This window comes from Stigmatopora nigra, chromosome 17, assembly GCF_051989575.1.
Source record: "Stigmatopora nigra isolate UIUO_SnigA chromosome 17, RoL_Snig_1.1, whole genome shotgun sequence".
In the NCBI taxonomy this organism is placed as follows: domain Eukaryota; kingdom Metazoa; phylum Chordata; class Actinopteri; order Syngnathiformes; family Syngnathidae; genus Stigmatopora; species Stigmatopora nigra.
The window spans coordinates 6,184,969-6,212,066 of record NC_135524.1 but is presented as its reverse complement, the minus strand read 5'-3'; the positions used below and the strand labels follow the sequence as shown (position 1 = coordinate 6,212,066).

At 40.6% G+C, this 27,098-nt stretch overlaps 1 protein-coding gene and 1 long non-coding RNA gene across 2 annotated transcripts in view; both read right to left on the bottom strand.

The window, feature by feature from the left end:
- Positions 1-1,556: 1,556 nt before the first annotated feature.
- LOC144210748 (uncharacterized) lies at positions 1,557-18,112 on the bottom strand. Its single transcript, XR_013329451.1, has 5 exons — positions 15,954-18,112; positions 14,494-14,551; positions 13,259-13,360; positions 6,279-6,468; positions 1,557-1,637 (listed from the first exon to the last, which is right to left on the bottom strand). It is a non-coding gene; the product is annotated as an uncharacterized LOC144210748 (long non-coding RNA).
- A 31-nt stretch (positions 18,113-18,143) lies between these two features.
- The window catches only part of brinp1 (bone morphogenetic protein/retinoic acid inducible neural-specific 1), an 84,165-nt gene continuing 75,210 nt past the window's right edge, over positions 18,144-27,098 (bottom strand). Inside the window, exons 7-8 of the mRNA XM_077737592.1 lie at positions 25,643-25,865; positions 18,144-19,831 (exon numbers count right to left, since the gene is read on the bottom strand). Of these exons, the coding sequence (XP_077593718.1) occupies positions 18,697-19,831; positions 25,643-25,865 (1,358 nt within the window). The 3' untranslated portion in view covers positions 18,144-18,696. The remainder of the gene's footprint in view (positions 19,832-25,642; positions 25,866-27,098) is intronic.

Below are 27,098 nucleotides of genomic sequence, written 5' to 3'. Positions count from 1 at the left end.
CTGTGAAATAAAGATTGACATTAGCTTGAGAACTAAAACTCTACTATTCTACCAAAACCAAAATTATCCAAATTCATACAAATAATTAATTCCAAACCTCAGAGGAGGCTATGTAGTGTAATGTTTTGTTGTTGTTAATTAAGTTTAATGGGAGCACGTGTTTTTGTTTTTGTTGTTGTTGTTTTTTTTTTTTTGGCTTTCTGCCTTTCGGCCTCACAGCTCTGGGGTCCTGGGTTCAAATCCTGGTCACATCCACCTGTGTGGAGTTTGCATGTTCTCAGTAAAACATGCAAACTCCATCCAGTGAGGACTACCCTGGGATCAAACCCTCAACCCCAAAACATCTTCTGCATATTAAATATGAAACCAATTGCTGTACATGGTTCCAACCTGTCCTTCTGAGCTTTGTGACTGTACAAACTACAAAATTTCCATCCAGTTTCAATCCAGATCATCTTAAAATTTAGCCAAAACATTAAATAAATCAAACAAATAACAAACCGCAGCATGGAAAAGACATCTAGTGTCGTCAAGGCATAGGAAGGGTTAAGTCACATAGTTTCTATTAGGGAACAGATCCCAAACAATGAAAAATAAAGGAGGCAACGGACTTCACTTTATGACGAGAGCTAAGTGCAATTTTGGATTGAATTTGCTTGCCACTCTGACAAACAAACAGGAGGGTCATCAAAGCAAAATCTAATGCACTTAGGCGAGGACATTAGGAAGACATCCTATTTTATTAATGTGGTCAATACAGTCCATTAGGCCACGGATTTAGCTGCCACAAAGCTCTTGGACCTCCATTAATATCTTCTCTTCTCCATCCAGCTCAAACTAATCGGGTAACTTTTTGGGGGGAGTGACCTATAGTGTGTTACAGTCCTGTAAACATGTAAGTTTTATCCCACTTTTTCCTTGAATTTCTGTGGGAAATGCTTCATAGTAAGACATTTAGGGAGGGCATTTTTATGATGAACTTTAGATGATGTAAACTGTGTTTCCTAAGAGACATAGCAAATGTAGGTTTTGATGGTTTTCAGGTTTGCCAACTTCCCACCAGGCACAATGACCTCATTGACGTATCAAAATGGAGGAAAGGTTGTTCATACAATGGTGTGTCAGTTAATCGTTAATGCTCAATAGGGAAAAAAATCTAGGAATGTCGGCCGTCATGTCCTCCAGAACTCTATATGGAAATGTGTGTTGTTTAACACTATGCTGTGTCATCTTGAAGGTCAATTCCATACAATTGAAAATCCATCTATCCTTTTTCTATAGTGCTTGTCCTGTTGAAGGTCATTGGTTGGATGGAGCCTATCCCACCCAGTTTCTCTAGGGAACCTTGAACTGATGGTAAAAAAATTAAATTAAAAAATGTAGGAAGTCTCCTTAATCCTCTTACAGGCAAGTGTTGTTTTGGGGAATTCAAAAAAAGCTCAACTGTAGGAGTATTAATGAAAGAATAATGCCATTTCTTGGAATATTGTGCAGGAATGTTTTTAGGCTGGTTGGTTAACTGAACCGGGGTTTAATTTCGAGGCATTTCGGTATAACTTACTTTTTATTAGGTCGCTTTTTGTTGACTTAGTGGCTTTTCTGTGTTACTTCTGTTGCACCCAGCATTTTCTTATTGCCTGAAACACAGGGAGAAATAATCACACGGTGGTTAGTTGTTGTCATCAAGACAACTTTTACTGTAAATACTGAAAATATACCGTTCCTCAACGTATGTGCACCGAGACATCGATATTGAATATCGATACAGACTTAAACATATTACTCTTGCTATCTGGATCAAGGCATCCATAACTGAACACTGATAAACATCTATTCCAAAACTAGTTGTACATCACACATGCAATCATTAATAACTTAAATACTTTGGAATGTCACACTTCCTATATTGACAGTGGGTCACTTCTTGTTAATCTGACGCATTCGTATGCCCAAATGTCCAAATTCCAATGTCCTGAGATCAAATCTTGTGGTTAAAGGGCAGGACCACCTGTGGAGGTTTTGCATTCTCGACAATTTGAAAAGAACCCACTTGCTAAATAGAAATTTGTGTCACATGTTATAAGCAAAAGTGGATATGTGGATATGACAAGAGAGCCTGGGCAGGAAGCAGGCAGCATTCCAGGCGGCGGTAACCTTGATGACACCCTTCATTACGGGTGTGCCGGCTGACATCCTGACAGCGGCTTGCAGCACCAGATGGAGGGGTGGGACATACATAAGCAGCATTCCCATCCTTTGGCCTGCTTGTCCTTTACAGTGAGCCCATGAGACGGAGAGAAAAGTTGCCGATCGGGAACGCGGCTGGGCTTTTTGACTGACGCGGCACTGGCTCGGCTCTGCGAGGCCGCCCTCGTCCTTGTGCTCGGGCAGCGGGCGGCCTCGACCGTGACTCGACCTTGCCATATCAAAAACCGAAGATTGCACTGCGTGAGAGTGTACGGACCCTCCTTCTAACAGCCGTTGAATGCCACCCACAGAGACGTCAACTTCACTATGCTTTATCATAAATTTAAATCATCACTGTGGGGAGAAAAGGGTGCTGGTAGAAAATTGACAGTTAGCGAAAAAAACTTCTTTAAAAGAAAGCTTTTTCAATGGTGACAAAAGTTTGACTGCGAATTTTAAGGGAATCAGTTCTATTTTTCATAATTTAATTGTATCTATTTGTATTTTATTATTATATATATATATACTTGGCAAGAATAGGCTCCAGCACCCCTGTGATCCTTTTAAGGGATAAGCAGTGCAGAAGACAAAGGAATGAATAAATATTTTTTTAATATTATTTTTATTTTTTTAGCATATTCAACTTTCTATACTGAGTAATTTTCCACATATAATAATAGCAGATACATATGTACTATTCCTATAAATCTTAATTAAAATTGGTCAAATCTTTAGTTTAGGCATCGAGGAGTTAAACAATGTAGGAAGATGTGATTTTGTAGGCTGAATTAAAATAAGGGGGAATGTAAATAGGGGAAAAACGGTGTTTTTCTTTTCTTTTTGAACATAGTTCCATCACAGAACACGAACAACTCAAACGTTGAAAGTGAGTAACACTCCAGATTCCCTCTTTTTCCAAACTTTCATCAAAAAAAGTCAAACAAGCCTAGCAAGTTACTTTCATTGCCACATTGCAGGACGGCTATCAGTCAGTCCGTCACTCCTGACAGTGGTGCGGTGCTGTGGGGAATAAAGTCATGGCGGACTGATCAAAGGTGGCATTGCCAGTTAAGTCCCTTTTTGAGGGCATTTGCAGCTAGCAAAGGGGCTGCCAAGCTTCTTTGTCTCCTTGGCAGCCACTTTGATGAACCCACCCCCTGGGGTGCTTTCCTTTTACTTACACACCAGTGAAGAATCACATCAAAACACATCGAAAGAAGGTTAGAGGCGAGGACGGGGTATGGAAAAAAAAGAAGAAGAGCCGATCGATGGGGATGATAGACTAGAGAGGTTGATTTAGGATTAAATGATTAGGCAATGGTTAGGAAAGAACAATATAAAAAGCTTGGAAAAAAAATACAGTGTAAAATAAGGTTTCTACTATTGGTTGGAGTTAAAGTCTGACTTTCAAGCTAGGCTTGAGGTTTGAAATTGTCCCATCATGTTGCTCTTTTCATCCCCTGGCTATGAATTTAAATGAGTTTATCACTAGTCGACGTCCAGTCAATTTGAAATGGGGATGAACCATCCGCTGCAGCCCTCCCAGTTCAAATGTATTGGACATCTATTGCCATCAATGACTTTCAATGCACATCAACTTTGGCGTTGGCTAATACTGGCATGACAAAGAAGGCTGGGCAAGCTTGAATATTCACATTTGATTAGATACAATACTACTGGCATTGGAAATATGTCCTTCTGCAGTAAGAGTGGCCAATAGACCCCTGCCTCAAAACACTAGCTTTTTCATTCCTCCTCTCATACACACACACACATTTAAAAAAAGAAATTCTGTACTCCTATTGAAAGAGATTGTTCCGCTGGGATATCTTCTGCTTTTGCAGTTGTTGTCTATTCATTTAAGTCATAATCAATTCTGCACTGAATCATTCATGAATAAAATAGTTGGATGCCCCAGTAAAAAAAATAAAAAATACCCCAACACGTTTTAGATCCCAGTTTTCAGTTGGAAATAATATGGAGTATAAAGTTTGTGAAATTTAACCCTGAACAGCCTGCCTTTTAAAGAAAAAAAAATTGAAAGTTAGTGTTATACATGATAGGGAAAAATACAAAAGCAATATGCATTAATGTTTTATCATTTTGGATCATAAATGATAGATTTAGCATTGTATCAAGTTGTGTAAGTGGAAGATATTTCACATTCAGTAAGCGCATGAGATCTAAACTTAATAGAACTCAGGATACTTCCATGTAAGCTGCTCTTTCTCACTTACTTGGATTGTGTTATAGGGATTCTGCCTCTAGTTCAAACTTATATCGTAAAATCTCGCCGGAATCATGTTTTTTAAGGACTCACTTCTTCCTCTGACCCACTTTCAACTTCGTATTCCGACTGGTCGCACAACGAAGGCGAGACTAGTGTTTTACATGTTTGATTATGTCATCGGTTTCAACTATGCAGAGGCAAACCATTACATCACCTCTTTGACAATATCCTATCATTTAATTAGTCCGGAAACCCTTGTAATAGCAGAACTTTGAATAAAGTTTTAACAGGCAATAATGCAATGAGGTCCAGAAATGCTTGCGTCGAATATTATGTATTTGGCATTATAGGGCTAATGTTATGCCTGTGAAATGAAATACAGTTTATAAGACATTTCGTGTTGAGCGCACGCAGCCTCGTCAGCAATGTTTTATTTTATTATTTCCTGGACTGGCAGCGGTGCTGGTTCCTGCCTGTTGGCGCTAGCAGCAAGAGGCTCACATTAAACCTGCTCAATTTTGGTGGCAGATGGCAAAACGGCGTGCGCTCCCAAGGGGGTTGGCAGCCAACCTGGCCTATTCGAACATGGTGAACTGGAAAGTTACTGCTTCTGCATGCACATGACTCATCTGATGCCAATGAATATTACGTAGAATTCTACACAATTTTAACCAAGGAAATTAGGTTATATGTGGGGTTTGACGCAGGTATAGGATTTTATACTTTGCCAACGAGTATTAGCATGCAAGGGTTAGAGATTATAAATTTGGGGGTCAAATTAGTTTTGGGATTTGAACTTATTTACAAGTCGTCGAAATGGATTGGACGTTCTTCTGTAGCGATGAAACATTCTTTCAATGCTAAAAATCCCAATCAACCTTGTTTGGCTGAAGGTATATCATTTAATAAATGAATTATGGGCAATAAGGTTTTTTCTCTTTATAAAAAGAAAGTTATTATATAAGGTTGATAAAAATTTAAAACAATTGATCTCTTTGTTCAGCATTTCAATAATATGCAGTAAATTATTTAGTGTTTTGCTCTTTAAAGAAGACTTTTTCTTGAGCTCAATGAGAGTGAATGATTTAATTTTGGTTACAAATATCAGTTTCAAAATAAACCCACAGTTTGAAGTTAGGACTGTTGTTAGCAGGTGGGTTTACAAATTAGGATTACTGCTTCAAATTTAGGTTTGAGTTCCATATTGGGGTTTGAAGACTCATTGGGTTTTCAAGCAGGGTTGTACATTCATAAAAGATCGGGGTACCATAATGTGTCTCAACCACAAAGTATACATCTTTTGATGAGTTGGTTTACACGAACACTTGCACATTCATCATAAAACCAAGATCATCGATCAGTATCAGGTGAAAGGAACACCTTTTAGCAATGGAGGTGAGCGTGCTGTCCTGCTAAATTCTTTAATTACCTTTAGCCATTTGGGAATCACTTAAACTTGTGGAAATGTGCCTGGGCCACACAAGGTTAATTGGGCATTTAGCACTGAGAGAGCTAGCCTCAACCCCTAAGGATGAGCGTGTCCCTAAAACAGACGCAAGTCCTTATTAGTAAAAGTAGCACAATGACCCTTTACAATATGAAATAACTACTTTCTTGTCTTTGACCGCCCCTCCTTCTCACTCCTTTCCCCATCCACATACTAGTAAACGGATGAATGCCTCCACATAATCCTATTCCGCCCTGCCGCTGTCCTTTGGAAGAAAGGGGAGGTAAAGGACATAAAGGTGGTCCTCTTTGAATAATATGTTATTTTTAAGGAGGGCAAAAAAAATGAGACCCATTGTCAGTTAGATTAGATTGAAACTAAAAGCACTTTCCCTATAAAATTCAGGATACTAACCTCTTTGGGCGACCCGGCAGATGAGTAGTTAGTGTGTCGGCCTCACAGTTCTGGGGTCCTGGGTTTGATCTCAGGTCCTCCTGTGTTGAGTTTGCATATTTTTCCTGGGCATGGCTGGTCAACAATTCAGGGGGTCTCCCGTCTGGTTCCTGAAATCAGCTGGGATATGCTCCAGCACCCTTGGTGAGCCCTGTGAGGATAAATGGTTTGGAAAATGAATGAATGAATGAATTCAACTATTTCATTAAATGTGATAGAAGTAAAATCCTATGGCTCTTTTCATGCTTGTGATGTGAAGGAGACGGACAACCATGCACACTCATATCCATAGCTAGGGGCAATTTAGAGTTTCGAATCAGCCTACCATGCGTGTTTTTTGGAATTTGGGAGGAAACCGGAGAGCCCGGAGGAAATCCACGCAGGCCCGGGGTGAACACGCAAACTCCACACAGTTGGAGCGACCTGGATTTGTACCCAGGACCCCAAAGCTGTGAGGCCGAAGCACTAACCACTTGCACCACTGGGCCACTGATGTAATTTTTATTAAGTTAACTAGTGGGCTTTCGGCCATTTGAATTGGCCTGCCAACCCCTCCCAATTCAGATGTATTGGACATCTATTATCTTAAATGGGAGCCACTGATTTAAATTAATTGATGACTAAAAAAGCCGAGATGTTATGGTGTAAAAAGTCCCATACTGTACACTGACTATCCTAGGAAAATAATAGAAATAAAAAAGGCATTGTTCTGTCATTTTTTGTCATTCTTCTCAACCCAGGAAGTATCTTTCTAAAATGTGGACAATGAACAAACAAAAGCGCTTTGCTAGGTCAACCTTAAAAAGAGGTCTTCGCTTTACTTCTGCCTTTGTTTGTGTGACAGAGATGGATGCAGTGGCACTTGCTACATTTCCCAGCGGAAGCTGTTCGAGGGATATTGTCAAGGGAGCTTAGCCGTACATTCTGAAAGATAGCTTTCCAGTTACTACTGTCGTCTATCTGCCCTGTGGCTTTCCAGGCAAAGCTTTGCTTTGCAAAAAGGTTGCCGAGACTGTCAGACATTGTTATGTAAATAAAGTTATAAATTCTATCCACCACATGTTAAAAGTGGGAAGGCACAATGAATAACGTAGTACTAGGTCATTCAAAATATACAGGAATTAACTGTAGAAAAATCAATTTGGCATATAAGGTATTTTTGACCTATACTAGTGCAAAAAAACATGTATATACCCATACTTTTAGCAGAATATAGCATTCCGTATCAATACTTTTATACAAGATGACACTTTGACAACCATTAGAAATACATTTACTCTACAATGGTGTTGTTCTGCTCTCGTTTATGTAGTGGATAGCCAACGAACTCACTGTTCCACCCCAGTCTGTCTCATTTCTTGATATCTTGACGCATTAATTTAGTTTTATCCCACTTCTACGTGACATGAATTGTATTTTATTACTCCATGTGTACTTCTCCACATAAATGAATGACAAGGACTTTGGTGTTTTGGACAATCTGACATAAGCTTTTTATGACGGGGCAAGCGCTGACGGCTTTTACAAAGTTTCCCCGCTAATAAAATTGAAAGGTTCCATTACGATCCATCTTAACGTCCACTAAGGTCAGCCTACAATTTTCTTTCACTCCTGAAATGTGATCTGCCCATACAGCTGGTAAGGCTGGGCACATAAAACTAAAACACACAATGGCGAATCCAATAACCTTAAAAGTCCTGACACCATTACACTGTGTGTGCACAGCTGTCTGCACAACCTTCCCGAGTTGACTTTCACTTCTCGGAAAAAGCACTGAAAATGAAAGACATCATCTCTCTTGACACACAAAGCTATTGGAAATACACTCCATGTTAAGTAAAATAAAGAAAAGTTAAGAGCTTCATGCTTTAAAAAAGGAAATACTGTCAGGAGTCGCTGGATCGCCTCTCCTGACATGACGTCATGATAGTTATCACCTGTGGCTAATTACGTGATTGGATTATTTTTGGTATTTAAGCATTGTGACTTTCTGTGGACGCTGTTGGATCGTCTGTTTTCGTCCTGGTGTAGTACTGGTTTAGTTCTGGTTTCGTTTCCAGTTAAATCCTCGTAGTCATAGCTGTTTCCATTGACGCCCCGCCGCATGTTGTTTTCGTTTGTAATGAGTGGTCAAGCTAAGTTGTTGAAGTTATGTTACCCCGTTCAATAAATCAACCTACAAGAGCTACAGATCTGCCTCACCTTTCCATTCCTTCGGCGACTCTGCATCTGGGTTCAACTTCCCCTCCGATCGCCTCGCATTACGCGGCGGCGATCGTAACAGCACGATCCAACCATTATGGACCCAGCGGAGCGCCACCCACGCTCGCGCCGACGCACTCGGCGACGCAAACCATCCACCTCGAAGACACCGGACTGCTTGGAATGTATAAGAAACCCCTCAGAATCGTTTAGGAATTTTGTAATGGACACACCGTGGTGCGGGGCTCTCAGGCACATCATCGCTAGAGATGAGCCACAGCTAGGAGGAGAGTTAGAGCCGCAGCGTACTCATACGCCCCACCACTGCTATGCACGCCGCCCTGGGAAGCCTTTACCGTTTCATGATGAGGCCCAGGTGCGTACAACCACCAGAGGCCGCCCAAGTTATCTTATGCCTATGCCCAGAGGTATTGATTCACCATGGAGGGAGCCTGAAGACTCTGGTGAGGAGGACATCGTTGAGGAAATTGATTTTTTCGCTGGCGTTTCGGAATCCGATGATGAATTCTTTGACCAATTCGGACCCCGAGACCTTCCACTGGAGGAGGATTATCCCGATTGTTTCCCCGATAATTCCTATTACAAATACCCCGACCAGCAATTGCAGAGTGGGCTGGCCACCAATTGTGGGGCGCGGCGTGGTGGCGGGGGTGCTGTGCAGTCCTCCCAGAGGAGGCGCCGAGCGCCACGCCGTAGAGCGAAGCGAAAGCAATGCCTGGACACACTAACCACTGTCCAAGTTACGCGCCCGCCCACGTCCTTCCAAGCTCCCTTTCCGCCCACGTCCTTCCAAGCTCCCTTTCCGCCCACGTCCTTCCAAGCTCCTTTTCCGACCACGTCCCTCCAAGCTCCTTTTCCGACCACGTCCCTCCAAGCTCCTTTTCCGACCACGTCCCTCCAAGCTCCTTTTCCGACCACGTTCCTCCAAGCTCCTTTCCAAGTGCCCGAAGTTACTCGGCCGAACACGCCTTTCCAAGTGCCCGAAGTTACTCGGCCGACCACGCCTTTCCAAGTGCCCGAAGTTACTCGGCCGACCCCGCTGTACCAGCAGCTCCTAAGGACGCTGCAGCCCTCCCCGTTCCAAGTGGCCGAAGTCACTCGGCCGACCACGCTTTTCCAAGTGCCCGAAGTTACTCAGCCGACCCCGCTGTACCAGCAGCTCCTAAGGACTATGCAGCCCTCCCTGTTCCAAGTGCCCGAAGTCACTCGGCCGACCACGCCTGTCCAAGTGGCCGAAGTTACTCGGCCCAGCGCGCCGTTTCAAGTGCCCCAAGCTCCTGTGCCAAGGCCACGCAAATTACTCCCGTTGCCCTTGGGGTCGCCGGTCGCACCCGTACCGAAGCCACGGATCAGGTTTCTGGTGACGAACGGTCAATCTAGCACCGCTCTCCCTAGCACCGCTCTCCCTAGCACCGCTCTCCCTAGCACCGCTCTCCCTAGCACCGCTCTCCCTAGCACCGCTCTCCCTAGCACCGCTCTCCCAAGCACCGCTCTCCCAAGCGCCTGCCCGTCCAGCGCCTGCCCGCCCAGAAGTGGCGACGATGCTCCGGCGCTCGATGGAGACGGGGCCGGCGACGTCGAGAGTGGTATTTCGCCGGAGTCCCTGGAAGATGGGACTGGCGACATCGAGAGAGGCAATTCGCCGGTGCCCCTGGAGGAAGAAGCCGGTGACGTCGAGAGAGGCAATTCGCCGGAGTCCCTGGAGGAAGGGGCTGGTGATGTCGAGAGTGCCAATTCGACGGTGCCCCTGGAGGAAGAAGCCGGTGACGTCGAGAGTGGTAATTCGCTGGTGCCCCTGGAGGAGGAAGCCGGTGACGTCGAGAGTGGCAATGCGCCGGAGTCCCTGGCAGTAGGGACTGGCGAGGTCAAGAGTGGTAATTCGCCGGAGTCCCTGGAGGAAGGGACTGGCGACGTCGAGAGAGGCAATTCGCCGGAGTCCCTGGAGGAAGGGGCTGGCGACGTCGAGAGTGGCAATTCGCCGGTGCCCCTGGAGGACGGGGCCGGCGACGTCCAGAGAAGCAATGATCCGGGTTCCTGGGAGACGAGGGCTGTCCACCCCCCGAGCAAACAGGGTAAGGTGCCCGACCGTACTAAACTTCTAATATTTCCTGAAGGCAGGCAGTTTGGCAAAGACTTAAGGGACCAGCTGGGATGCCTGCCGGACCGACCACTGCCTCGTCTCGTTCTTGGCCGGCGCGGACGCCCGCCGGATCGACCACAACCTCGTCTTGTTTCTGGCCAACGCGGACGCCCGCCGGACCGACCACTGCCTCGTCTCGTTTCTGGCCGGCGCGGACGCCCGCCGGATCGACCACAGCCTCGTCTCGTTTCTGGCCGGCGCGGACGCCCGCCGGATCGACCTCAGCCTCGTCTCGTTCCTGGCCGACGCGGACGCCCGCCGGACCGGCCACTGACTCGTCTCGTTTCTGGCCGGCGCGGACGCCCGCCGGATCGACCACTGCCTCGTCTCGTTTCTGGCCGGCGCGGACGCCCGCCGGACCGACCACAACCTCATCTTGTTTCTGGCCGGCGCGGACGCCCGCCGGATCGACCACCGCCTCGTCTCGTTTCTGGCCGGCGCGGACGCCCGCCGGATCGACCTCAGCCTCGTCTCGTTCCTGGCCGACGCGGACGCCCGCCGGACCGGCCACTGACTCGTCTCGTTTCTGGCCGGCGCGGACGCCCGCCGGATCGACCACTGCCTCGTCTCGTTTCTGGCCGGCGCGGACGCCCGCCGGACCGACCACAACCTCATCTTGTTTCTGGCCGGCGCGGACGCCCGCCGGATCGACCACCGCCTCGTCTCGTTTCTGGCCGGCGCGGACGCCCGCCGGATCGACCTCAGCCTCGTTTCGTTTCTGGCCGGCGCGGACGCCCGCCAAACCTGCCACTGACTCGTCTAGTTTCTGGCCGGCGCGGACGCCCACCGGATCGACCACAGCCTCGGCCTGTTTCTGACCGGCACGGACGCCCGCCAGACTTGCCACTGCCCCGTCTTGTTTCTGACCGGCACGGACGCCCGCCAGACTTGCCACTGCCCCGTCTTGTTTCTGACCGGCACGGACGCCCGCCAGACTTGCCACTGCCCCGTCTCGTTTCTGGCCGGCGCGGACGCCCGCCGGAGCGACCCCACCGTCTGTTCTTGGGTTGGTGTGGAAGACCACCGGACAATTGTAGCTCTCCCACCCACCCTCCCTGCTTGTTCCCGTTTCTCATGTTGTAATTGACCTTGGGACGTCTAGAATCCGTCCCTTAGAGGGGGTGTACTGTCAGGAGTCGCTGGATCGCCTCTCCTGACATGACGTCATGATAGTTATCACCTGTGGCTAATTACGTGATTGGATTATTTTTGGTATTTAAGCATTGTGACTTTCTGTGGACGCTGTTGGATCGTCTGTTTTCGTCCTGGTGTAGTACTGGTTTAGTTCTGGTTTCGTTTCCAGTTAAATCCTCGTAGTCATAGCTGTTTCCATTGACGCCCCGCCGCATGTTGTTTTCGTTTGTAATGAGTGGTCAAGCTAAGTTGTTGAAGTTATGTTACCCCGTTCAATAAATCAACCTACAAGAGCTACAGATCTGCCTCACCTTTCCATTCCTTCGGCGACTCTGCATCTGGGTTCAACTTCCCCTCCGATCGCCTCGCATTACGCGGCGGCGATCGTAACAAATACTATGTATTACTGAATGAATCTTTGTAATATTTAATGTATGCATGATGTGTTGATTTGGTTGCATATTATTTGTTCTTGGAAAAAAGTTTAAAAACGTAAATCATGGAAATTTGTTCAGAAATTTACAATTTTGGTAAATATTACTTTGTGTGGCAGGAGTTGTAGTCCTAAAATCCACTTCCGGGTTATTTTTTTTACATTAATTTTGTTGCAAATGGGGTTCATTCTTTGGCTATTTGAATTTGGGTTTTGGCCAATGTGTCCTGCTTTTTTCTTTTTGCAAAACACGTAAAGTCTTGCAGATTATCTGAAACTTTTCTACGGCCGTATATATCCAATTAAATATAAATACTTCTGACAAATGCTATGACTTTAAAGACTTTTATGCATTAAGTTAATAGTTCAATCCATTCATTGATCTTGGAAAGGATTGCTTCATGTTGTTCATTACATTATTATATTCAAAAGAGATCAATATATTGCGATCTAAAGTAGCTTTAATGAACTGAGAAACGGCATTGAAAAAAGGGAAGTCATTTAACTCCAAAAAACAATTTGCACACAATTTACTTTTAAATGCTAAATGGCATTATTTTTGTTCCAAAAGATTTTCTTGTGACTGTCATACTGATTCATTAGAAAAGAAAAACAGCCTTGAGGTATTTGTGTTGAGCGTCTTCAATTATCAGGAGAGCTGGGAGCCGGTTTATGTGTGTGTGTGTGCATTCCTTTCAAGAAAAACCCAAACTAAGAAGCATCATGAAATAAAAATATCTTTGAGGTAAAGGCACCCTTTACTGTTAATCTCAATTGTTCCTCACCGATGCCCTTTGTTTATTTACAGGTTTGACTTGTGTCCCTATTCTCACATGTTTCTGAACAAAAGGGAATATATCTATAATTGCCCTACTTTCTGTTTTCAATACAAATATATCACTTCACTACTTTACTCTTCATTTAACTAAAGGCACCAGGTGGGGGACACCCTGAAGGCAGCCAATCACAGGGCACAAAGAGACAGATAACAATTTACGCTCAGACTCTTACCTGGAGGCAATTTAGCATCTTTAATACGCTTAGCATGCATATTTTTGGGATGTGGGAGGAGACTGGAGCACCTGGAGAAAACCCACTAACAACTCAGCCGCCCTGGAGGAATACATAAGGACATAAAACAGTATTAAATATGGAAGAAAACAGCAGCAATTTGCAAATGATGAAATAAAACAGTCAGTAAATGTGGAAAATTAATTAGAAATAAATATGTATAGAAAAAAAAACATACATTTCAGTCAAGAAACTATGAGGAATTTATTATAAAAGTATTTCTGAATTAAACTTGTATTGGGATTTGATACTGGATCGGCTGCAACTATTAATATAACAAAAAGGCTCTACTCATTTTTATTATTTTTTTAATGTTGTAAAATAAAAGAGGTTTTCGTTATTTGCCAATCAAGGGAATTAGAGATTTAGTTTTAAAAGGATGTCAACATGGGACTTGTACAGCTTGAAAAAAAAAGGAAAAGGCTGGAGCTTTTTCTTTAACTCCAGTAGAGTGCTTAAAAGCTTCAACACAATAGGTTATCTTAAAAGGTACTTTTCTTATTTCCTCATCTTTCCAGATGAGAAGTTTGCGCCAGAAAGAAATTTAAGAAAACCTTTCCCCTTTCTGAACTATTAGATGAATCCCTGGCATGCTTTAGTGCTGACGCTTAAAGAAAATAACGAAGGCAATACAAAAATCTACCTCAAAAAGACCGCTGAAAAGAAATCCAGTGTGCCAATTATTATTAAATATAGCTTTTTAATGAGAAATAGAGTATAATATGAAACATTCATTGAAAGAAGCTGATGTAATGACCTTAACTGAACAGGACAAAAATGTTACATTGGCAAGGAAATTGGTGCGAGATTCTTTTTTTTTTTTTTTTGGACGCATCATGGACAATGTAAGTAACTCTACATAGCATGATTTGTAAATGACTGCCGTTAACATTGAGCAAATAGGGGGAAACATTCCGACTCTTCTCATTTGGGCATGGAATTGAAATATAATTAAACAGTCATTAAGAAGAGTGAATTCAAATGACTTGGTCACTAGTAGAAGTCCAATCCATTAGAAGTGGGAGGATGGATGACACATTGCCATCGCTCCAACTTCAAATGGATTGGATGTTGATCACTTTTAATGGCAGCCAATGAATGAGTCTTTAAGTTTTCTACATATAACTAACCTTAACCCTTTGATGCCTTCGGTTACATCAAAAAGTTTTCAGTACCTTTGAGGATGATAGCCGTCCAAACGTCCTTATGAGGAGAATGGAAATGTGGTTGTCACTAAATAGTATTGGTGAGGGGAAAAAAGGAATATAGAAACATTAACAAATACAAATAATAATAATAAAAATATTTAAGAGGTGAAAAATAAAAAAAATGTATGCATATATATATATATATATATATATATATATATATATATATATATATATATATATATATATATATATATATATATATATATATATATATATATATATATATATATATATATATATATATATATATATATATATATATATATATATATATATATATATATATATATATATATATATATATATATATATATATATATATATATATTTGTACGCATCAAGGGGAATTATGGAATTTTTGCAGGATCTAATTAAATCTAATAAAATAAATCATATTAGGAACAATTTCACATTGAATGTATGATACACCATAAACCTGCTATTTTTTTTCTTTTTAGAGATTTTGCAGTTGCTTCACAAAAACAAATAAGATGAACTTAAATTATTTTGTGCTAAAACATTGCCATAATTGTGTTACTTTGAAAGAGATAGCACTTCAAGATGTAGTCATTGTAATTGGGGACAACAATTTTAGGTTTGCAGTTTTTTTTCAACAGCAAAAGTTCCTTAAGAGGAAATTTCATTGATTGAGACATTTTCCAGCTCTAAACATGTTAAAGGGATGGACAACAGGCACTTATAATACAATATTAATATCATTAATAACAGAATTAAGGTACAAGAATTGTATGTTTGCATTTTCTAGGAATTTCATGAATTAGTGCCAAAGATCTGGGAACTATTTAGCTACAGGAATATGAAGGGTGGCTCTCTATTACAAGCCTAAGCTTGCAAAACTTTCTGATTTTATGTCCATTAACGGAAAGCATTCAGGCACAATTTCGGCAGTAGCGCCTCTGAGTACAAAAGCAACCAAGACTCACAATGAACAAAACAAAACAAACAAAAAGACAAGCAAATGAGAAAAGATGACGGCAAGAGACGTCGAGACAATTCCTTTCTTTGTCGGAAAGGTTAACTTTAACAACTACAAAATTTAGAAGAAATGCGAGCATGCCAATGTTGTACTGTGGAAGTTATGCCACATTCTACTATATCAATATCATGCTATTACTGGATGTTGAATTTTTTTAGTTGAATGGAATGAACTTATATATAATAAGGTATTATTAATATGAATATTAAGTTATTTTTTTTTTTTGGGGGGGGAACTTTAAAGATGTGTACATTGTGTTCATTTGGAGTCAAACCTTGAAACAGTCATGAAGACAAAAACTGTAAAGGGAACTTTGCAATTGGGTCATTATCATATAAGACGATAATAATAATAATAAATCAATCATGTAAATTGAAGGCATTTTACGTTGTTTCTCCAATTAAAAAACTTATGTGGTCCACCCCACCTGCCAATGTTGAGTACAAATGTCATTCCATTGAAGGGGGCAGAGCCACAAGTTGAGACGAAACTGGAAAGAGAACATTAAGAGTATTTCACTCATGGAGGCATTACGTCATCATTACCGACCTGTTAAATTGCCTCAGCTACAAATAGCAAATCCTTCCACTTGAAGTACTGGAAATATTAACTGGTGCTGATTAAAAACTGCAAACCCAGGTATGGAATAAAAGTTTCTGCATTGCCCACAACAATTGGTGTCACATTAAACCGAAAAGCTACAGCTAATGGTAAGATAAACTAAATTGGCTTGTTCTTGACTTAGGCCGCTGACAGTTTCATTTGTAAGTGAATTAGAGTGATAAAGACACCGGGAAAACAGGTTTTCACGAGTAAAGCACATGAGGGAAAACAGCATTTCCCTGTCTAATGAGCCAGATTATATACATTGTCTTTTGGGATGGCTTAAAAAAAAATGACAAGAGTGGACATGGAGGACCAGGGGTGCCGAAATGAAATAAATAATTAGATTAAGGGTTGAATTTGCAACATTGTTTAATATATATTTATTTTTTTATCTAAAAAAATATTTATTTAATTTTGGCACTCCTGATCCTTCAATGTTTCAACAAAATATGTATATACACACATAAAAAACAAACAAAAAGTGAAATTATTCCAAATTAAAGCATGATGTTCTACAATTTCACTCATTAGATGCCATTGAGGGCAAAATACATCCAATCCATTTGATCTGGGATGTTGGAACAGATTGGATAACTACTAGTTTAATTTTTTTTCAACAGCCACATGTTTGGACATCTATCATCGTCATGGGCAAAGAAAAAGTTCATATCAGAGATTCAGTGACTTTGCAAGATGATCCTTTTTGTGCTTTTATCTCAAATTAGATGAAAACTATTTTTTACATGGAAAATGAAACAGCCCATATTCTAGTTCAGAGCGGAGTGTCTATGGCTTTTTCGTCAATGTGCCTGAACAATGAATGCAAACATTTCAGTGCCCAAGAAAAAAGCTCCACAAACCAGCAGTTACAACATTTTACCATATTTTTTTTGTATGTTTGCCCATTTCACGTAAAGCAGTACAAAATTAGCATTGACTGTTAAATCCACGACGATGTTTAAGCCTTGGGAAAATACAAGAACATAAATAATAAGAATCAAACAAAAACACGTTAAAGGCTGCAAATTCAAAAACCGGACACATTCAATTACCCCCAAATTTTAAAAAGGTATGCGTTGACACACACACACATACAAACACACATCCATCCACATACACTGTATATGTATATACGTTTATGTATATTTATATATATATATAAACAGCTGGCTTTTTGTTATTCGACATGACGATCCATTACCGGTCTGCTGTGTGTGCCTTACATGTCAGAACAATGATCGAGTGCTTCATAACTCACCGACTCGCTGAGGGTTGGAAAAGTAATAAAGACTCTATAATAAATGTGTTGCCTAGGTTACAAGCTATAGGGCTGTTTTTAAATCCTTAGGGTGAATATAAACATTTTCATTTTGCATGTTAGAGAAAAGGATATCTGGTCTGGCCGCTTCATTTTTTTTTTACTGTGGAAAACCACTACTTTTTCTTTTCTTTCTTTCTTTTTTTCTTTTTTTTTTTTTTTTAATATACCACATAGAAGAATGGCAGTTTCAGACACAACGCTCCAAAAAAAGTAGCCCGGCAAGCCAGTGTGACTTTTGTCATGTAAAAAATAATACATCATGAGTTTGTCTGGTTGTTATTTATTTATGGTTTGAACTGGATTTCAATTTAATGATGGAAGTGCTGTTTTGTATTAATATATTTTGTTACTTTATGTAGCATTTTACTGCCTCTGTTAATACGAATATTGCCAGCATCTTATGGGTTTCTATATTTGAATCGGTTTCACAAATAAGAAAATCCTTAATATTTTGGCTAGGATAAACTATTATTATTATTCTAAGGATTCAAAATTATTTGTCAAAGATTGGACAATAGCAAGGTAAAATAGCTTCCCAATATAGCTAGTTTAGTCATACTGAATCTTTCTAAACTATATTAAGTAAATATAACTTTAATTGGTTAAAATAGTAACTTTTTTGTCATAGTACATCTCATCTCATATATTTATGTCACAATGTATGTTTACCTAATAATACAAATTTAATCTTGTAATTTACAAAGAATAAATCAACTCTCATATTTCCTTTTTCAAGTCAGATTACAATATAGGACCTAATTTTGTAATATTATGACTCCATTCACATTACATTTATTGGTCCAGATTAGGCCAGACTAGAAATCCAATTGAAACCACCAAAGACCAAACTTATTTGCCATGTATTTTGTACACGGCCAAAATCAAATTGGCTTGCCAGGCTACTGAACAAGGCCATTATAGAAAAAAAAGTATTTTTTTCTTCTCATCTTCTCTTTGACATTAAAGTTCTTTGAGTAGAATGAGAGACATGCTTGGACAGATACTTTATGAGTCCTTATAAGCCCAGTCCTTTTGCATTAGTTCCAATGATCATTTTCCTCTGATTGATGCCTTCTCCTTTTTGTCTTCCATTACAAAGTGTGAGTCAGGTCAAAAAGGCAGAAAAGGTCCAAAAGGAAAAAAAGCCAAAGTAAGCTGACATAAAAGTCAACCCCCAATGTTCAATTCATTTACAGAGGGGGTTTCTTTTGTTTTTCATTCTCGTGTTGTCGTCTCAAAGCTATCAACACAGTTTTGCAGTCAGGTGATCTGATTGTTTTAGTATCTCTGTGCTGTACATGTCCAAGGCGTGATTGACCCGGATCATCTCGCTGTTGTTTAGCTTCAGTCGATGCTTCAGCATACAGGAAAAGAGGTCCAGCTGGGGTTTCCCGGGCGCGGACGGCGGGGCCAGGCGGTTAATCCGATCACGTATGTCAAGTAACAGGAGCATGACGGACGAGGACGAATAGAATTGACTTCCCTGCGTGTACGACTGGTTCACCTGTTGTACTGCGCTGCGGAGCAAGTCGGCATTGAAGCGTAGGCTATAGCCGAACACTTGGATGTCGGATATTTTGATGTATATCTGTCGTTTGTTGGGGTCCGCCAGATCAACGGGCCCCGTGTCATTGCGGAGGCCGGTGGGTATCTTGGCTCGGCTTCTCAGATAGATGTGCACGGTCTCGAAGAAGGTCTTCCAGCGATTACCCAGCAACAAGGTCCAGTTGAAGCATTGGGAGTTCTGCAGTCGGACCTTTTCCCAGCGGGGGTAACCGTGCTCCCCGAAAGGCATACTCCAACCTTCCGAGTGGCTGCCGCTAAACGGGTTGACGTAGACGAAGAACATTGGGTCAATGCTGCTGTTGCGCATCTGGCAGATCTTCATGGACAGACCAATAATCATGTGGAGGTAGTCCATGCGGTTTTTGTTGCTTTTGAGCGTCAGGGACATGCGCTTACGCCATCGCGGGTCAAAAAATGTTTCAAGGCGGATCTCGTTGCTGATGAACGTCGTGTGGATGTACAGACGCGAGTCCATTTTCTGCAGCAGGTACTTCAGTTCCAGATCCTGAAAGTCCAAGTCTGTTTCAAAGCTGATGAACTGCTCACTGCGCTCAGAGTCCACATTTTGAGGCTCGCAACGGCCACGGTAGAGCTTGTAGCCTTTGTTGCACGAGCCGCACTGCGAGATGTTGGCCAGGCTGCACATGGCACAGCTGTTGTTGCCCCCGATGACACAGGGGATAGGTCGCTGGCAAAGAGTGACTCCGGTGTGGCACACGCATGTCCTCTGGCTTTCCAGGAAGGTTCCCCAAAAACCGTTCTCGTTGCAGTAGAGAAAGGACTGGACCCTGTTCAGCCACTGCATCACAGACCTTGTTGGAAAAGAAAAGAAAGATACGGTTCAATTTCTTAACTGACTATTCACATCCATCGGCTGTGAATCGAAATGAGGTGACCCCGAGTGGACGTTCAATCCATCTGAACTGTGAGGGTGGATGCCAACCTGCCCACTTTGTTCATATATAAACTGCACTGGAGTGTAAGCCGCAGATGTATTTACTGCAAAAGACATGCAGCTCATTAGCCTGTAAAAACCCATAAATAAAATGTACTGAACGATAAGCCATAGGGTTCAAAGCAGCTGATTGAAGTCCTTTAATCACAGTAATTAATTGTAATTAATCAGTCCAAGTCACACTCCTAGTCAAAACAACTCAAATGTTATATACTCTTAGTTTAAAAAAAACACCTTCAATGGAAGTTAGTGAGTTAAACTTTAAGCTATGATGAATTGGAATATATTGTCATTTATGTGTATTCTATCAATGATAAGGTTATTTATTGATCGACCTTATAATGGTTATTTGAAGAAGTGCGACTGTTGTCCAGGACAAATTGAAGAATACCCTTGACAAATTTTGCCCGTTTTGCCACTACTTTTGCAGAAACGTAGACTGAAAGAGACGAGAGACTAGGGTATTCTTTTCCTTTTACAAGAGGGAGAAGTTCAGTTATTTCCCTCAGGTAGAAGGTATCACTTGCTATTCTTAGCATGTCTCCACTTCCCTGCAGGCATTTTTCCTGTCATCTTGACAGTATTGGAACTTTGTTTCTGACTATAGGAAATTAATTCCAATTTTTTTTCCCTGAAGTGGAGAGTCGGTCAAGGTCAGTGTGACATGGTAATGAACCCGTGTGCTAACTGTGAGGGATAAAATTGCATTGTTAACAAACCTCAAATTTCGTATTGAATGGGTTCAAAAGTGTCACCAATGAAGGAAGATAAAAGCACAATGGAGATGGTTCACTTTGTGATATTGGAATGCTTTCAGGAAGCACTAAAATCCTGAGTTTAAACAATTGTTGCATGGAATAAGTAACATGGAAGTTACACAGAAATATGGTGACAACTAAAATGATGTAATAATAGGAAGAATTAATGTGCTGATGGTGTGCAATATGTACTCTTCCATCGACCCTATCCAAGATGTTGACTAGCTTCACGTTGCTGTTAAAAAGAATATTACAAAAAGTGCTAGTTCTCTTCGTTCCATTTTTCAAAATGTGTATTTTAAGTATATATTTATATATTTTTTATTTATTTCTGTTTTGCAGCACAGAACGATCTGAAATGACAATTGCAGTAATTTTACATCACTATAAAAATAAATATTTGTTTAACATTAAATAATACAATACAGGCGGTTATAAAGAATGATACAGAATAAGATTCTATGATTATATTAATATCTGTCATCAGGAGTCCTGGAAAGGATATTATAGTTTTGAAAATGCAACTAGTTTTTAAATAGGTTATCAAAAGGAGAGGGATTACAATAAATTGCATCATATCCCAAGTGAATATCACAGGTCCAATTTTAATAGTAATAACGTTTTGGCCTGTGATCTTTCGCTTCTCTAATCTGTTGGTTTTTATACTTTGGTTTTTAGACAGTCCTTGGCACCAGCTCAAAGCGCCTTCAAAATCAACGATGTGAAAATGCGCTGCCTTGGAATATATTCATATAATCATGTGCACATCATTATCATTTTGGGTGTGGGCTGACTCAAAGTCTCGTGGTACTAGCCCTGGCTGGATGTTTATCTATAATTAGGGGGCAGAGAAAAAATAAATAAAATAAAGCGCCAAGTAATAGTTTGGCCGGAAACACACAGTTGTTGCGCCAGGTATCTGGTGTTGACATACACAGGGAGTGTTGGAACAGATTGTCCCTGAAGCGTTAATAATGTCGCTTTATTTTGACCTGCACTCGAGTACTGGTTATAAACACACACTTGTAGACATGTATTTGAAAGAACTAAATAAAAGGTGGCAGGTAGAATGTGCACATAAGCGAAAATGTATCTATTTTTGTACTAACTGTGCATTTGCATGAAACTCTTAAGCAGCTTCATTTGCATAATGTGTCATGACGGGGCACAGCATCCCGCCAATTAGCGACTGTAGATGGAGTGATACTTGCTATTCCAAGCTTGCTAATGTTGTGAATAACAAAACCCCAAAAAGTCAATCATTGGGATAATTATTATTTTTTTATTAACACTATTATTATTTTTAAAGAATATCTGATGTAGCAATAAACCATTTTTTTCAGAAAGATTGGAGTTCAAGATGGATATCTAGCAAATTTTCCCTTTGATTGATTTATATGTTTGAAAATAGTTTGTCTTCAGTTTCTTGTCTTGTTTTATTTTTACGATTAACCATTGCAATACAGGGAGAGAAAATGGAAAGAAAATTGATAGTTCTTTCCATTTTTATAACCTTTTTAGATAAAACAAATTGAATTGCTATTATTCTTTTTATTTTGTTATTTTTTATATTGTTATTTTGTATTAAGAAGTGAAATTGTGTAATTTTTGCAATTTCATTCAATTTCAAAGTGTTATTAGGAGTGATAACCAGTGTATTCCTCATTTTATTGATGTAACTTTTGTTGCTAGTAATATTTTATTAAGTAATACTTTTATTTAATCATACAGGTTATATAAAAAAAACATCAATTTCATCCTTTCCCAGCTCACTTTAGGTTGTAAACAGGCTAAAATAAAATGAAAAAACATATATATACATAATTATAATAGGGAACTAGCGTCTGGGGATGCGAACATCTCATTTTGGTCCATGTAGGTCACACTTGCATACCAAATGTTACTATTGTGGATTAAATCACTGAAAATGCTTTTTAAGTTACCAAACAAAGGATTTAGCCTGCAGATTGTGACATTGCAGAAATTATATAATTCGGAGTTAGCCCTAAGAGCGCAGCCTTCTGTAGTTTAGGAATTAGTACTGCAAGTTTAGGGAAGCCTTCAGCCTGTAGTAGCGCACATGTACTAACCATACTTAATTCTACTAACCTGATAGTTGCCTGTCATTGGCTGTCTAGAGCTTTTAATTGCAGTTAAAGAGTTAAGGTCGCCCTCAGTTGACATTTTATTAAATTGACACCATGAACTATTTGGTACAGGCGATTAGATGACATATTGCTTTCTGGCTTTTTTAAAATTCATTGTGCTTTTTTTATTTCGCTCCTGAAAGGCACAATGATGGTAATATCTCATTTTTATTACGCTACTGTAATACCGTAGACATTTCACATCTAGTACCCTTCTTCTATATCCGCTAAGACGTGACTGAAGTGTATTTAGTGTTCTGCTAAAACGAGTACAAAATATGGAATGAATAAAAAAAAACATCAGTGAAACAGTCTGCAATTTGATTTTTTTTTTCTGTCAAACAAAGCAGAAAATCCCACAGGAATTGTCACACTAACGAAAAGACTTGAAAGATTAAACTTTTTTTTGTCATTCTTAAATAACAATTTCATCTCTTTACTGGGATGTAATACGAACACAAATTGTTTTTGTTGCGTCAGCAATCTCGTAGAGATTTGTCGTAGGAAATCAAAAAACAATCAAGAGGAATAGACGGTTATTTCCGCTGAGAAAACTTAGCATCAGTGTAGGCCTTCAAAGTTAAATGAGTGGAGATTAAATGCGTCATAAAATCCTCTAAAGAGAGCAGAGTCGAAGCAGCAGGGGGAAAAAATCAATTTACAGTCTAAATATGAATATCAGACTTTTTTAAACATAAATTAATTGTGTGCTTCAACAATTTCTTTTGTTAATAAAACCCCAACCCATGCAACTATGGGCAAAACACGATAGATAAAGGAAAGAAATAGTTAAAAACTCATTTGGGTGTCCAAGATATTTGAACTGGGAGGTTTGGCAGGTAACAACACTCCAGTAAACTGTAAATATTCTAGTTTTTAATGAAGTAAAGGGGAATTGTAACTGTTTTTAATTTATTTGTCATTTGTATTAGTTATATTACACAAATTGAACGTCAGAATGTTTACTTTCTGCTGCGCACCACCAATTTAATACCCTAAAGCCTCTTTGAACTGCTTGACATCTTTTTGTTTGTTTCATCCAATGTGTATTGCGAAAAGGGATGGATGGCTACCGGTGACAGTTCCTGTGGGGAAGATTGAGGATTGTGGGAATCCGCAGGAGGCACGGCTGAACATAATTCTCACAGCAGCTCTTGGAGTGAGAACACGCAAAAACAAAGGCGGTTGAATGACAATATCCAGTCCCATTGTGGGTTCTGATGTATGAATAGCAGCGGTCTCGCTCTGGGGACTGAACCTTTAATGCGTGTTGTCGGTCCAGTGAGATACTTTCACATCATCATCCACTTTCTCTGCGTTTAGAGTTGGATGTATATAACATGCGTTTTACAAGGATTCCTTAGCGGTGCTATGGTGAAGGTAGGCAGGTACACCGTAGAACAGGAATATATTCATATATAAATCATTTAAACAAGGAGATCTGACTGTGAAAGCTCATGTTTTGGGGCCATTTTGTTATTCACAACAATAATAATAATATTGACAACCACGGAGCTCAATGAATGTCTCTATAAAACGCTAATGAAATCATGGAATACCAACTTTCCGCTAGAAAAATACTGCAAAAAGTGATGTGATATCTACCGTGTTTGTCATCAACACATGGCTTCTCACCACCTCCTCCTCCATCTAACACCACCAGCATCAAAACAACAGATAAACCAACAATGCAAGTAAACTCCCAATGTATTTGAATAGAGCTATTTATACATCGGATGGAATTATCCAAGTGTTGCACGTGTGAAATTATAAAACGATGTAATCCTCTTGCAATAAGCTATATAATACGAAAGCTTGGCCGTGCTTTTTTGATAACACTTCACCAGGCAAATGTTTTTGCATTGGTGTGCCTCCTGACAAGCTTAAAGTGCTCATTTCCAACACACTTTAAGATGAATATTTAACCTCTTTGCATTTGTGCGGTCACACTTTCATTACAACTGACTTTGATATTTCGAGTTATTTGCTGTCATGTCAGTCGTTGGTGCACCCACGAAGCTGAGGCTCTTAAGCCGTGAGAGCAGGTAGGTGGTGGCAGATGTGAGCAATGACCTTTAGCGAATACTCCCAGAGCTGCATTTGCTTTTATAGATGGCGACGCGGAACTATACGAGTGTGGTAGCATGTGTAACCCTTAGCACTAAGTCGACTTGAAGGACACAAATAACATAGCCATAACTCGATATCTATACTGGATGTCCTCTTAGAGCGATGTTCTCAAACTTAAGGCTCGGAGGACAAATATGTTATACCGTGTCAATTTTGTGGCCCATGGTAGAAAAGCATTGACTGTTACCCCTTCAAGTAAAAGTGAGAATAGTTGTATTTTTTTCCTAGCAAGTGCAAAAACAAACAAAAAAAACTAACATTTCCTGTTACTGGAGACTTTTTGGTTTTCTTTAAAACTGCTAGAGCAGAAGGCGTTTGTTAATGTGCTTTTTTAGTTTCTTTAAGTTAAATTTATCTGTTATCAGGATATAGTCAGTGTAAAATATCTGTTATGGGCATGCAAATAGTTAATAGAAATGAAAATGTGTTTAAATAAATAAAAGAAACAATGCAATGAAGCCCTATTTATGATGTGGCCCTTGACAAAAATGTGTTTAACACACATTTTAATGTAAACCTGTTTTGGAAGATATGTTTTAATCTAAAATAAGACATTGTCTTGTCATGTATTACTTTGGATTTATGATGCATGACAAGCTGGGTGGTTCCTGTCAAGATTGTATTTCTACTTACCTCTCCATGGGCATCTGGTGGTTGGGATTGTGGTGACAGCGGATGCTGAGGCCAAAGAGCTTGCGGGCAGTGCGCTGGATCTTGAGACGCTGGACCTCTAGGGAGCTCTGCAGCAGCCTGTAGCGAGCCTGCAGGTCCCAGTCGCTGCCCCACAGCAAGTGCACGCTGTTAATAGGTAGGAAATGAGTTGAAGGCAGTCTCTTCAGGAAGGACTTGAACTCTTCTGAAAACAAAAAGACACAGACAGACACAGGTGAAAAACTAAACTTGTTTCACAAGACCCTAAGAAATTTAAATACACAGCGGAAGAACGAGCCACATGTTTAAGCATCTATCATCCTAAGTGGCGCTGAAAGATTGTAACAACAGCAACACGATTAAACGTAATTAAGGCGCCCATGTCAGAAGGACAATCGTTAGCTGACGTTTGAGTGCCATTTTGTTCCACTGTCTTGCTGAATTTCGAATTTAGCCTTCGACTTCAAGACAAAGCCAAGAGAGGGTGCTTGATGTTCCTTTTTCGGCAAGAGAACACGAAGTCTTGACTTTGGGGAGCTAAATTTAAAATGCTTCAGCATGAATAATAGAGCAACTAACGTTGTAATGTTTCCTTTACAACATTGCCTCTCCAAGCTCAAGGCATCTGCAAATTTAAATCTGGTTAGCAACTTGACTAGATTTGCAAGATTACCTGTCAGCCTCAGTTAAAAAAACACACCAAAAAAAGTTGGCCATGATTGAGGCGTCTCTGTTAAAAAAAGAAATAAACAAATATTGCGTGACTTTAATCTGGAATGTAACACAACAATAGCCATCAAAAGGTTTCAATAATATTTTTAAAAAGCAAAAAAGTTAAATAATCTCAGGTTAATAACATTTTACAAAAAGTATATATAGGTTTTATAAAAAAACACATTTGGTGGAACTGGCTCTAGGGTCAATAGTTTGACACCGCTGTCCCAGATGACCTTACAAGCTATTGTCAAAACAAACCCACGAATGAGGATACATGCCATAGAAAACGAATGTAAAAGGAGCAACCAACCCCATAAGCAAAGCTAAACAATTTGTCACGTACTGTTACAATAATATAGTTCATGCAAGGCAAATAAGAAAAGCCAACTTGACCTTGAGCGCACTATGATTATCTTATGAGCTGAAAGAAGCTACAGGCCAATTTGTAATATAGCGATGCCCTCTACACTCCACTACTTCACAATGGCAGAAGTGCTTTTTTTTTCCTTTTCCTCCAGCCTCAGCTGAGACATTTCTCAGACTTTTCCCTCCGTCCTCCTAAGGCTTGTCAGATCTGCTTTGCTCGTTTTCTTCAAAGACACCAGAGTCCGTCTCCTCCTACCCGCTATCTTTGCTCCACCCAGCGTTCATCGATGTCACATGCCACCCTCAACCTTTCACTCGATGAGCCGCCGTGGGGGTGTTGGCTCACGATTAAGAG